The 13,171-nt window shown below is 47.7% G+C and overlaps 1 protein-coding gene across 2 annotated transcripts in view; it reads right to left on the bottom strand.

Annotated features, from left to right (window-relative positions):
• Positions 1-13,171, bottom strand: part of UBASH3B (ubiquitin associated and SH3 domain containing B) — a 141,577-nt gene that overhangs the window by 16,134 nt on the left and 112,272 nt on the right. For both annotated transcript variants that reach the window (XM_082627730.1, XM_082627729.1), the window contains exons 5-9: positions 12,006-12,175; positions 6,765-6,973; positions 2,653-2,785; positions 775-895; positions 23-145 (exon numbers count right to left, since the gene is read on the bottom strand). In XM_082627730.1, the coding sequence (XP_082483856.1) occupies positions 23-145; positions 775-895; positions 2,653-2,785; positions 6,765-6,973; positions 12,006-12,175 (756 nt within the window). The remainder of the gene's footprint in view (positions 1-22; positions 146-774; positions 896-2,652; positions 2,786-6,764; positions 6,974-12,005; positions 12,176-13,171) is intronic.

Raw genomic sequence — 13,171 nt, 5'->3', positions numbered from 1 at the left:
GTGATCACTCCAGGACACTTACCCACGAGTCTTGCTTGCATACATCCAAACACGGTGATTGGAGCATCTTTCTCGTAATCTCGGAAACCACCACTCCGCTGAGGTAAGCTATGAGGCATGTTCAGGTTAGTGCGTATGTAGCGACCTGGAAAGAAAAGTCAGGCCAAGGAGACATGAGTTTCTTATTTCCTTAGGGCTTCCATTGCTGGTCCTGCCAGCCCCTCCACTTCCATCCCTTTTTGGCCACAGAGACTGAACTGAGCTCTCTAGGAAATATTGAAGCTGACCTCCTCCTTTAGTAGTGCGTCTTGGAATCCATGCTTCCATTCCGCTGACGAAAGTGACAAGAGATAGTTTTTAAGTGAAAGTAACAACCAGACACTCTAAAGCAGGTAGGATTCTCTGATGAGCAAGCCTCCCTATCTTAAACATGCCACCCAAATGAAAATGGAACCAAAATGAGCTAGGGTGACTGACTAGAGGGAGGTCTGGTCATGGAATCAAGACACCTGTCTCTGCCTCTGACTTTGCCATGTGGCTGTGGGGCAAGACATCTGCCTTTTTTGGTCCATGGTGTCCCAGTTTATAGAATGGGGCTCTCTCTCCCCTAACACTCCAGACAATCAGGAAGGGCTTACAAATGTAACAGATGACAGGCATTTTCTACAGCACAAGTAACCATAAATGGCTCCATCTAGATAAAAGTAGCTTGACTCTGCCCCCTAGAGGCTGTGATAGGTATGCCAATGCTGGACAGGCCCACCAATTACTGACCTTTGGCGTCGAAGCACTGGGATAGCCAGTACTTCCCAAAAACAACATCCATCCTCTCACCGTGCCGACACACAAAGAGGCATCTCTTTTGAGGGCCAGGCTGGCTGCTGATCCTCAGAGGCTGCAGAGAAAGAAAGGCTATAAGTGGGGAAGCACACAAGAAAGTAGACACGTCTCAGAGCTGGGTGCCAGGTGAGCTGGGCTCTAGAACAAGTTTCACTAATGTTCGGTTGGGATAAGCCCCTTAACTGCCTCAGATTTAGGTTGGCCTATAAGATGGGGGTGGTAAGCCTCATCTACTGACCTCGCAAGTTATCTTGAGGCTCAGATGAGATGCATTGCAGGTGCTTTGCAAAATAAGAAGGGCTATGAAAATGGTTTTATTGTGACTGCTGCTGCCGTTGGTAGGATTAGTATCTGGCCAATACTGACACACGAAGACCACCTGAGTTACAGCTCAGAGGCAAAACTAGCCAGTATGGAGAGACAGCCATCTAGCGGGACAGCTTCTTCCCCTAACAAGATGCTTCATCAACTTCTTCAGGGAGCGAGGACTTTTATTACCACAAATACATCCGCCTCGTCTCCACCGTGTGGTGGTCCGAAGTCTACTCCGGCCAGGAGGTCCCGCTTTGCCCATTCTAATCGCAGGTTAGGCTCTGTTGTCTGGCTGCACACCAGACAGTGTTGCCAGAAGGGGCTCGGGGAGGGCAGTTGCTACCTCTGGGTGATGAAATCGGCAAGTCTAGTCAGAGACTTGTCCAAACGGCTGTGGTTTCTATAACTACTGCGTGGATCCTTACAGATGTTTCTATGTTCCTTCTTTCTGATGGAGTCAGCTGTTCCCAGCTTCCTCAGTGCTGCCCGCTCCTACTGGCTTCACATTTGCCAATACAGTACATACACTTTACAAACTCCTCCATTCTGTACCTTTTCTGGCATATATCGGACATACATTGAGCATTCACTCTGTGCCGGGTACTGTGCTAAGAACCATATCCTTGGGCTTCCCTGGTGGCGCAGTGGTTGAGAATCTACCTGCTAATGCAGGGGACACGGGTTCGAGCCCTGGTCTGGGAGGATCCCACATGCCACGGAGCAACTAGGCCCGTGAGCCACAACTACTGAGCCTGCGCGTCTGGAGCCTGTGCTACACAACAAGAGAGGCCACGACAGTGAGAGGCCCACGCACTGCGATGAAGAGTGGCCCCCGCTTGCCACAACTAGAGAAAGCCCTCGCACAGAAACGAAGACCCAACACAGCAAAAATAAATTAATAAAAACTCCTACCCCCAACATCTTAAAAAAAAAAAAAAAAACCATATCCTTATTTCCTTTAATCTTCACAATGGCCTGTAAAATAGATTAGATACAGTTGACCCTTGAATAACTTGGGTTTGAACCATGCAGGTCCAACTAATACACAGATTTTTTTCCCAAAAGTAAATACTACAATAAAATCTGCAGTGTGTTGAATCTGAGGATGCAGACCCGTGGATATGTGGGAACCAAACCGGGTAGGTGGAAGGCCAGTTATAAGTTGCAAGTGGATTTTCCACTGTACGGAGTGTGGAGGGTTGGCATTCCTAACCCCCATGTTGTTCAAGGCTCAACCGCGTTACTACTTTACAGATGACATATCATCCTCTCTGCAGAGCAGCCTTCCTTACCAGCCTAGACCCAGATGCGGGTAGTCACTGTCAGCACCACCCATCTGACTCTTCCTAGCCTTAAATTTTTATATATCTTTTAGGCTCTTGTGCCCTGAGAGACAGGTAACCCTTTGGGGGCAGCAAGGGCAAAGCCTCATCCTTAGTAAAAAGGTGCGCAGTGAATCCTGAGCAGAGTTGAGGAGGTGGCCCTGACAGTCACCCTTACCTGGGTGGGCTGGCAGATGATGGTCAGGGGCGTCGTGTCCCCCAGGCCCTGGTCCTCATGCTGCCGCCTCTCCAGGATGCCGTCCCCAAATGAGAGCGCACTGGAAGATGATGTATTTAAGATCGAGTAAGAACTGCAGAGGAAGACAAGGAAGAAGTTAACTGCTTTGGCCAGAAGTCATCGGCACTTCATCCCTGGGCTCAATGGAACTGTGGGAATGAGTAGAAAACGCTCCCTGGGGCAGTGCAATGGTTGGGAAAGCTGAGCAGGGGGCATCCCCTGCCTGCAGAGGAACATCTTTTTTAAAAATGGTTTATTGAAGTATAACTAACTAACAATATTATATTAGTTTCAAGTGTACAACCTAGTGATTTGATACTTTTATAAGGAACATCCTGTTTTATACTGAAGTCTTGCAGTTAATACATTAGTGGTAGATGGATTTCTGTACTTGGAACAGATGCGTTCATCCCTCTGGGCAGGGATGGGGCCTGTGATTCTGTGCTTATTAGGATGCCACAGGCGTGGCTGGCACCCAAAGCATGCTGCAGAATAATGAGCTATCAATTTTGTCCCATTGTTTCCAGCTCTTTTTCTGGCTCAAAGAAATAAACAGTTCCTGTTGCCTTTCATCTTTTCCATGGTGATTTCCATCTGAACTGACACATGAGAGGGAGGATTCGGACCCTCTCTACCACTTTGCCTGCGGCTCCTGATGGTCAAGGAAACCTTTGCCCATTACCCCCTACTCTGCCTCCTTCAGTTTCCAAACCCTCCCCCATCTCAGTCATACCTCCAACAAGATGAGTAAATACAGCATTTTTCCAGAGGAGACCATGCTCACCAGATGTGTAGAGCTTTGAGCCAAGACCTCTCATGTCTGGATGTAACACTGTAACTACAGAAGCCCCAAAAGAGGTCTTGCTGAAAGACAGGCAGCACATCATGCTGTGTTTAAATTATTTTGATTAGTAAGGCCTCCAAAAAGCTTTATCTAATAAACACTGCAATTCAAATATGGTTGTTAGGCAAATCCAACAGACATCACTGGGCAGCGTCAAGGGAGATCATTTAAATTTTAGATTTCTTGCTTCTTTACAACGAGGGTAAAGTTCCCTATGTATAAAACAGCACTGAATCTAAAATAGCCATTAGCTTTATGGGTTTTTTAAAAAATATTTTTGGGTTATTGCTAAGGAAATCTTGTGCCATTCACACAAGTCTAATAGGCTGGTTGTTTTCCTTTATTTTAAACTGAGACCCTCCCAAACATCACACAGTTAAATTCAGTTTCACTGTCTGATTCATCAAAGCTTCAGGGCCTGAGATGCCTGGATATATGGAATCATCCTGATAGCTTGCTTGTACATGTTCCCTAATTTCTTTACTTTATTACAGCTGTGAAGACACTGATAGAATCCCTTCTCTCTCTCCCTCAGCTCAGCCGGCAGCGAGACTGCCAGCCTCCTTCTCTTCTCAACTGTCACTGTAATCAAAGCCCCCGACTCACTGAGGCAGTATGGGGCTGTCAGTTCCAGTAAGACAATAGTCAGATGCTTCATGTTGAGTGCAGAGTAGGGAGAAAGCTGCACCTGACGCCCGGAGCATCTTCTCAAGCATCGGAGAGACACTGGCACCTCCCTAGGACACATCAGGGCTGTGTGTCAGCCGAGAAGGACCAGCCAGCCTACCCCAATTTAGAGGACACGGTGGGGCTTTCACCCATTGATACATATCTGAAGCAGGCAGGGTGCTCTAATAAGGGTGGTAGGAAAATATTTCCTTAAGAGGGACTCGGAAAACTGAGGACAGGGGAGGAAGAGTTGTGAAGGGCTGCTGACCCCAAGTCCCTACTTGCTGGTTGCTTGAATCCCCTCTGCAACTTCCCATCAAGTCGGTCACGTCATGCTTGAGGACCCTGTGGCTCTCCCTCCCCCAGGCTACCTGTCATTAGGGGTGAAACAAGGCTGTCTTATAGCAGCTGGGCTCTGCCTTGCTGAGTCATTTCCACTTCTGGGGTTAATTAGGAAAGTGCAGTTCTTCTACAGGATTGCTTTTGTGGAAGAGACATTTGATTTGACAAGCATGTAAGAGACGACTAGAAAAGACAAGTTAGAAAAAAAAAATAACCATAAAGCTAATGGCTCTTGTAGATTCAGTGCTGTTTTATACACGGCACTGATCCACATAAAGCTAAGTCCTTTACAGCAGTGTTCACACACGCCTATAAGGGAAATGCAATTATCTCCATTTCATAGATTAGCAAACTGAGGCTCAGAGACATCATGTTAGTTGGCCAAGGTCACACAGCTGGTGAGTGGGAGAGTCAGGGTTTGAATCTAAGACTACTGGAATAAAAACTCAAATTCTTAATTACAGTGTCCTAACACCTAGTATATTAGTATTTCCCCCACTCTCAGCTGGGTTGGCTGTGGCAGCTGATAGTGAAATTTCAGACATGGTTCCCAGGGAAATAACATCACTAGTAATCTCTCAAAATAAAAGGAGATGACACACAGACCTCCCTGGGATCCATGGACTGAGGTCATGGAGGATCCCCCCCATTTCAGCTGAGCTCTAACTTGGGCAAGAGTGGGTTTAGATGCAGAGATCTGAACCAGGTCAGCAGAACTTCTCCCACATACTCTTCCCACAGGGAGCCCTACTTTTAAGAATGTGATCTGGGAGCTGTATATCATCAAATAATCTTTTGATTCTCCGTTTCTTCACATATATTATGCTTTGCTTTTTTTTTTTTAAAGGGATAAAACGGTGACTTTGGAAACCCCACTTAGAAACATTTCTGAAAAAGCAAAGGTCTCGGGGGGCTTTCCTGGTGGTCCAGTGGCTAAGACTCCGTGCTCCCAATGCAGGGGGGCCCAGGTTCAATCCCCGGTCAGGGAGCTAGATCCCACATCATAACTAAGACCTGGCACAGCCAAATAAATACAGAACTATTAAAAAAAAAAAAAGTAAAGGTCTCGGGAACACGAGGCAGCTTTGACCTTCCAATTTGTGCCCCCAAATACTGGATGTTCATTGGGTGGGGATGGGGAAGGAAGAGGAGGGGTTGCTGGGGAGGCAGTTATTAAGGAAGAAGATATCTCTGGGTCTGTGGTTTATCTGCTTGCTGCTAACCAGGGTAGGGGACCGTCTTTTCTTCCTCCAGGCAAAACACTCACTGAAATTGCCTCTGTTATTACTGTCATAAAAGAGAAGCAGTGTTACACACCATGCAGCTGGTGCTCAGAGCTTCCGGCTCTCAGCCACGTTGGCACATGGCAAGAACAAGAGGGAGGAAAAACAAACCAGCATGCACACCCTGGCCAGACGCCCGAGTGTACCAGGGAAGGGCTGGCTTTGAACTTCTCCGATTAAGAAACATAAAAGAGGAACAAAAGGCACCTCTCTCTCTCTCAGGACAAAGCTGGTCATACAGCACAGGTCACTGTCAACATGGGACCAGGTTGGTTTGGGGGCAAAGCAGGAGTGGGGGATGGGTGGAACGCTATCACTACGGAAAACTTGGGTGGGGAATGGACCGCTTGCCTTTCTAAGGCTCTGGCAGTTGCCCATTGCCACAGAAATGGTCTCTGTCATCTAGGCATTCATATGCCAAGTCTCAGGACTTGCTCAGGGTCACCTCACGGTGAGGAGCGGTTAGGTTTCCTGACCCTTGCACATCCTTTCCCTACTGGTCTGGCTGGCATAGTGGGACTCTGTCCTGCTTCTCTGGGGAGTCAGACCCCTCTGTGCAATGACCCAAGAAAGAGTGGACAGAAGCCTCAAAGCCATAAAGACTCAGTGCTGGCCGGAAGAGGTGGTCCCCCAAGCAGCCTCAGTTCAGTCTCCAGTCAGGAACTCAGACAGATGTTACATCCAATGGGGGCAGGCAGAGCGAAGCAGGCCAAGCCAGCTCCCGTTTTTTCTCAGGCCCCAGCTCAGCCCTTCCCTGAAAGTCTGGAACCAATAGGGCTTTCTTCCCCCTCGGACTTCCTTTACTGGTACCGCTGCCCTGCCCGTCCAGGATCAAGTCCGTGTCCCCGCCACCTCCTCAAACTCCGCAATGTGCTTTTGAGAAGCAGCAGGCAAAGAACTTAGCATCCGCTCACCCATGAAATATCCAGGTGCTGCACTCGTCACCCTTGGTGATGTAGTTCTCAGGCAGGAGTCCGGAGCAGCCTGTGGTCAGGGACGTGCCGTAGATCCAGCCCTCGCTGGTGCTGGTCTGCTCCATGGGCGACATGAAGATGAAGTCCCCAGGGACCAGCTCCAGCTCATCGTCGTTCTGCGGGGTGTACGGGTAGATCACCTGTAATGTCTGAAAAAGGAGGAGAGGGATGCGTGAGGCCCACATCTGACCCGTGCTTCTGAGCGCCTCCAGGGCCGGTCTGTGCGCTCTGCACTAACAGGACGCACGTCCAGAAGCTGACATTGACAGGCGCCCCTGGGGGCTGCAGGCTCTGAGGAGATCTGGATTCAGGTCAGAAGGCATCTCTTCTCTTTTCAGGGTACTGTGAGTATGTGCCGGTGCTCCTGGCTGTTTCCAGACTTTCCTTCAGGCGTGTCTTTGCTTCAAAAGATACGGTTTTTAGAAATTCATCTGAAAACCTGTAGGCTCTCCAGTAAACTTCTATACAAACGGGGTTGGACCTAGTTTTCTCTGCTCTGTCTGCTGGGGTAGGTGCCGTAATAGACCCTGGAAATGCAACTCATGGGAAGGGAGTCTTCCATGCAGATGTCACCGATGCCCAGATGGAGACTCCCCGAGGAAGGCTTTGGGAATGACGTGTTCTCCTTTCCATGTAACTCAGCAGCTTAAACAAGACATGGTCCCTGCCTTCAAGAAGCTTCCTTTAGGACCTCCCTGGTGGCGCAGTGGTTAAGAATCCTCCTGCCAATGCAGGGGGCACAGGTTCGAGCCCTGGTCCGGGAAGATCCCACATGCTGCAGAGCAACTAAGCCCGTGCGCCACAACTACTGAGCCCACGTGCCACAACTACTGAAGCCTGTGTGCCTAGAGCCTGTGTTCTGCAAGAGAAGCCACTGCAATGAGAAGCACGTGCACTGCAACGAAGACCCAATGCAGCCAAAAATAAAATAAATAATTTTTTTAAAAAAGCTTTCTTTAAACCTCCACTTTTAACAAAGGCCTGGAAAGAAAAATATCTCTTGCAGCCATCAGTGTGTGATGTCTGTAACCAGCTTTTGTCAGTGAACAGATGGAGACCACGTGTTCCTTCTTTGGGCTCCGAAAAAGCCCCCAGGGCCAACCTCAGGCTATGCCACTTGGCTGATTTATTCCACCTTTTGCCTCCCTTTCTGGTATATAGAAACATCACAGGCATAGGCATGAAGCTACTTTGGAAAACATTTATTTTACTACATTTTTGTTAACAGCAGGAGACCTCAATAGTAAGGAAAATATTTTCTGTGTTTCACAAGGGCTAAGAGGGGCTGTTTTATCAGCTTTTCCTTTGATCTTGAACTACAAGTGGCAGGCAAAATATTCTGGTTCTCACGTACAGATTTTTAACTTTGGCCTCTGTTTTCTCATCTGTCAAATGATACCTGGACTATAAAAGTTCAATGAGACAACCTAAGAAAACTCCTGAGGCCTCTGGTACACAGAAGGAGCATAATTATTTCTATTGACCCAGGATGGCTGGCTTTCAAGGGGTTATCTTTCCATCTAGCTGATGCTGACCCCTGAATCCTGTGCTGGGTAGGCTTGTGAGCTAATCAGCTCACTGGGGTCAAGGTGATACATCAGAGCATGTCATAAAGAATTTCTTTCTGGAAGTTGCTAATGAGAGGAGCCAGTAAAAATATGATTTTTCCCCCCAGAGAATGAACATGATAATGCACAGAACTTGACTACCTGCTCCACTGGATTTCTGATGTCCCCTTCAGCTCTAGGTCTTCTTCCATCCCATCGCCTTCCCACTCCTCTGCCACATACTCACTCAAACCATGTCTCCACACTAACCAGGAGGGTGTTTTTGCTGGGTTGTTAAAACAGCTTAAGGAAAAAAAATACTCACAAGCAATCTCTTAAATCTATAGGCTAGGTATGTGTTGAGACACCAAAAGGAACATTCCTTTTCCTGGAACAGGGTGGAGAGAGGCACCAAGTCACGGGGAACAAGTCTAAACTCAACTCGGGTTCCTTAGACACTCAAGTGCAGCACAGTCCTGGCTAATGATGCCTTTGACAGCAGAAGTGTCTTTTCTTTGAGAACCTCAAAAATGGCTTGGGAGAAGAACTCATTCCTCCTTTCACTTGGGGGCGCTGGGGTAAGTGTTCTAGCTCTAGGCGATCTCCAGGGAGATCGAGTCACAGAAACGAGCAGAGGGGACATTGTGTCCTAGGCAGAGAGTAGTTGGACAATAAGGAGCTTTGATTTATCAAATAATCAATAAAAAACATCAAGGTATTGCAGCAAATCTCAAATTATAACCGGTGCCCAGGTCCCCATAGCCCCTTCCCACTTACCAAAAGCGTGTGCAAAAGTCAGCCCAAGTTTGGGAGATCTCAGCTCACGTGCCTAGTTTTGTCCTACGTGATACTCTTTTATGTTTAGCATCTACTTGTAAGCACTCTTGAGTCTGTCTCAGGTATGTTCTCCCTCCCTTCCTACTTGGGGGCTAAGCTCAAAGTTTGCTGACTGACATCTTGGGAAGGGCAGGTACAGCCCCATGTGACGACAGGAACTGACCCTCTTTGCCTTTGAAGCCCTTTTTACTCTTAGTAACAATAACAGCTGTGGCAATTTTGTCGTTGTCGCTATGCCCACTCTGTGCTGGCTCCTATGGTAGGACCTTTCCATATGTCCTCTAGTTCATGCGACAGTCCAGCAAAATACCGTCGGCATTCTGCACACGAGGGAACTAAGGACTGGATAATTTTCTAGAAGTTGTAAAAGCGAATCTAACCACCGCTAAAGTGAGGGAGCCAGGACTTGAAGCCGCGTGTGCCCAACTCCAAAATCTATGCTTTTTCTGTAACTCTGTCCTTCCTCTAGATTTCTAGCGCTTGACACATAAAACTGGCACGGCACACTGGGAGCACTAACGTGGAAGAGATAGTGTGAAGTACAAGCAAGCACTTGCAAGCCCACATCAAGTGAGCACCTGAACAGAAGAGGGGTGAGACCCCAGAGGGCTCCAAAGCATCACTTGCCGAGTGTCCTTGCCTAAACCACTGGCCTTCTCCAGACATCTGTCACCTCACTGGACCAGTCAATCAATCCTGCCTCCTGGGCACAGGAGGAGGAGGAAGGCAAGTAGAGGTTTACACATGCAGGAGGGCACAGCTAAAGCCAAATGACCTCGGACGGAGAGCTTTATCAGGAGGAACAGTAATAAATGAGCTTTTACAAATAAGAGATAAAAAGAGGCCATGTTATTTTTAGAAAATAATTCATGTGGGCACTAGCTGCCTCTTTCCCTCCGTGCCCGTTGAGCAGAATGTGGGTCAGGCAGGAAAGCAATTACCCTCTGAGTTAACTGGAGGGCAGTGTTGATTAGAAGATATTCCTTGGAAAATTCCATTGCCACCTTCCTTCTCTTAGAAAGGTGACTTCTCACGGTCCATTGGCATGCCACCCTTGACTTTTTTTTCTCTGCCCTCGGAAGGAATCCAATCAGCCACACCTCTCTTGTTCTATTTAGGGCTCATGCTAAGCAAGTCCAGGAGATTTCAGAATTCTGAAGTAGGATTAAGCCCAGTCTCCTTGCTGTGTCTTTACAGAAACTTGCATCAAATGACTTGGAAGGAAGACACGACATTCCCATCCTCAGAGCCAGACAAATCCACACGTCCGTGACACTCTCGGGTCCCGTGCACAGTCCTGGGCCTTTGTCATGGGTTGGCTCTTCCAAACACTTCCAAAACAACGATGAGGTCACCTGGCCTAGACCCTGAATTTCTAACTCTTTTTCATATTTAAAAAAAACACAGCTAAAACAGATGTTAAAAGGCTATGTAAATTAACAAGATATCAGTTCCTTTGCTGCTGAAAAACTAGGAAACAATTTATAGTACGTTTCGTAAACGTAGTTAAACTGGATGACAATTTTTGCAAATTCTGTGGTCTTTTTTGAGATGGGCTGCCCGTCTTTATTGGTCAGAACCCCTGGCTTCTGGCTTCAGTTCTGGTCCTAAATTGCTCTTTAGCTTTGGACCAGCCACAGAATCCCTATGTCTCAGCTTCTCCTTCAGGAAAAAAAGGACAATAAGACTGTTCAGAGATGGCACGTGCTTGTCCTGGAAAGCGATGTCAATTCCTTCAAAAGAAGGATGCCAGGACCATGCCAATCTTTCTGCCTGTCCTGGAATTCAGTTGTCCCTCTCAGGCCTCCCATGTGATGCACACAAACTCTCCAATATTTGGTCTGTGCTTTCATTTCATATGTGTCTGTTCTCTCTTCCCTGCTGGACTCAAACGCCTTGAGGATAGAACCACATTTTAAAATTCTAGGGAATTCCCTGGTGGTGCAGCGATTAAGAATCCTCCTGCCAATGCAGGAGACATGGGTTTGAGCCCTGGTCCGGGAAGATCCCACATGCTGCAGAGCAACTAAGCCTGTACGCCACAACTACTGAGCCTGTGCTCTACAGCCCGCAAGCCACAACTACTGAGCCTACACGCCACAACTACTGAAGCCCGCGTGCTCTAGGGCCCGTGTGCCGCAATGACTGAGCCCATGTGCTGCAACTACTGAAGCCTGCGTGCTGCAACAAGAGAAGCGACTGCAATGAGAAGCCCGTGCACTGCAACGAAGAGTAGACCCTGCTCACCGCAACTAGAGAAAGTCCACGTGCAGCAATGAAGACCCAACAGAGCCAAAAATAAAATAAAAAATAAATAAAATAAAATTTTAGTATGTTCCATGGTAACTTGCATGCCATAGATACTCAGCAAATATCCATTAGCTATGTGTTCAGGGTTGGTTTGGGGTTTATTTGGTGTTTAGGTGTTCTCCTCACCTAAGATCAGGATGGTGTCTTCTACCTGTTAATACTGTGAACTGATAGAATATTTAAAAATTTATCAACCTGCTTTTCTATCTATTCTCCCATTTCATTTCTATATCATTCCAGTAAGGTTGGCAGGGCAGACAGAACAATGGGGATATTACACAGCTCAGCCACTTGGGACCCAGAGACAAGAGATGCAAGCTCAGAGCTTCCCAGTGAGCTGTCCAGTGCTTGGATGAAATTCCAGGCCAGATGGCTCCTGGGCATTACTTCCCTTTGGTGTCCGTCCCCCCCCACAGTAGCAAGTGTTACTGGTGCTGATGGCACCCCGGCACCCCTGGCAGAGTCAGGAGCCCCAGTGAGACATTACCTCGTGGTTAGCAAATCGGATATCCCGGGAGAATATGGTCGCCACCCAGTCGCACCCGAGTTTGACATCAATGTTCTGGGCGAGTTTCTCTAGGGTGGGCAGGTGGCTGGCTTGGAAGTGGTAAGCCAGGGTCACGTGCAGCTGCTTCTTATGAGGCTCCACGTGCACTTCTGGAAGAAGGAAGGAAAGAGGCAACTGTTGCATCTCGATGGTGAAGACAAGGAAAAACACGGAACGGTGCCCTGATAAATCGGTTTCCCAAATAGCAGAGGACAGAGTCCCTCGGTCAGACAAAACCTGTTTCTCTCCTTCACAGCAGCAGAATAAGAGCGGGGCGGGGGATAAAACCCCGCAGTCCGAGAGAGAAAGAGCCACATGTCTGGCTTTTCTGGACCAGCTGAGAGACAATCATTTTGGTTGGCGGCGGCTCACAACAAATCCAGATGAGTGTCACTGGCCCCACCATTCAGATGAGGAAACCGAGACCTAAAGGGATGAGCTAATTTATGTGGAAATAAGGAGCAAATTTTGTCATCATGGGACTCCCAAGGTTATCTTGCCTTTGTTTTAAAATCACGCCTCTTAGCTTTTGGGTGGCTCTGATAGAGAAATGAGGGGAAAAGATGGATTATTTTCAAAGTTTAAAACAGGGTTTCTCAACATCATTTTGGACCAGATAATGCTTTGTTATGGGGGCTGTCCTGTGCATTACTGGGTGTTTAGCTGCAACCCTGGCCCCTACCCACTAGATGCCAGCAGCACCCCCCCAAGTTGTAACAACCAAAAACGACTCCAGACCTTGCCAAATGACCTCGGGGGGAGATGGAGCAAAAATCACTCCGATTGAAAACCACAGGTTTAAAGTATGCAGACTATTATTCTAAGACACCCTAAAAAGCAAAACAAAAGAAACCAGCCTACCTACACAAGGCAATTTGTCCGTCTTTCAGTGAGGGAGATTCATCTACTGTCCAAGCTCAAACACCAAACAAGATGCAACTAGAGGGAATTTAGGGAATTCCAGAAATTAAGGGGCTTGCTCAAGTCGCACAGAGGTAGAAGAATTGTAGAAGTTGGGGCTGTGGTTTTGAGTACTTTTCTGTTATACTGCATGCGTTTCTTTGGTGTAAGCCCCCCGAGGCGAGGGCTCTGTGTCCTGTTCATGG

The sequence above is a fragment of the Mesoplodon mirus genome, assembly GCF_964341445.2.
Source record: "Mesoplodon mirus genome assembly, chromosome: 7".
Taxonomy (NCBI): Eukaryota; Metazoa; Chordata; class Mammalia; order Artiodactyla; family Ziphiidae; genus Mesoplodon; species Mesoplodon mirus.
Note: the sequence above shows the minus strand (reverse complement) of the source record. Positions and strands in the feature narration are given on the sequence as shown.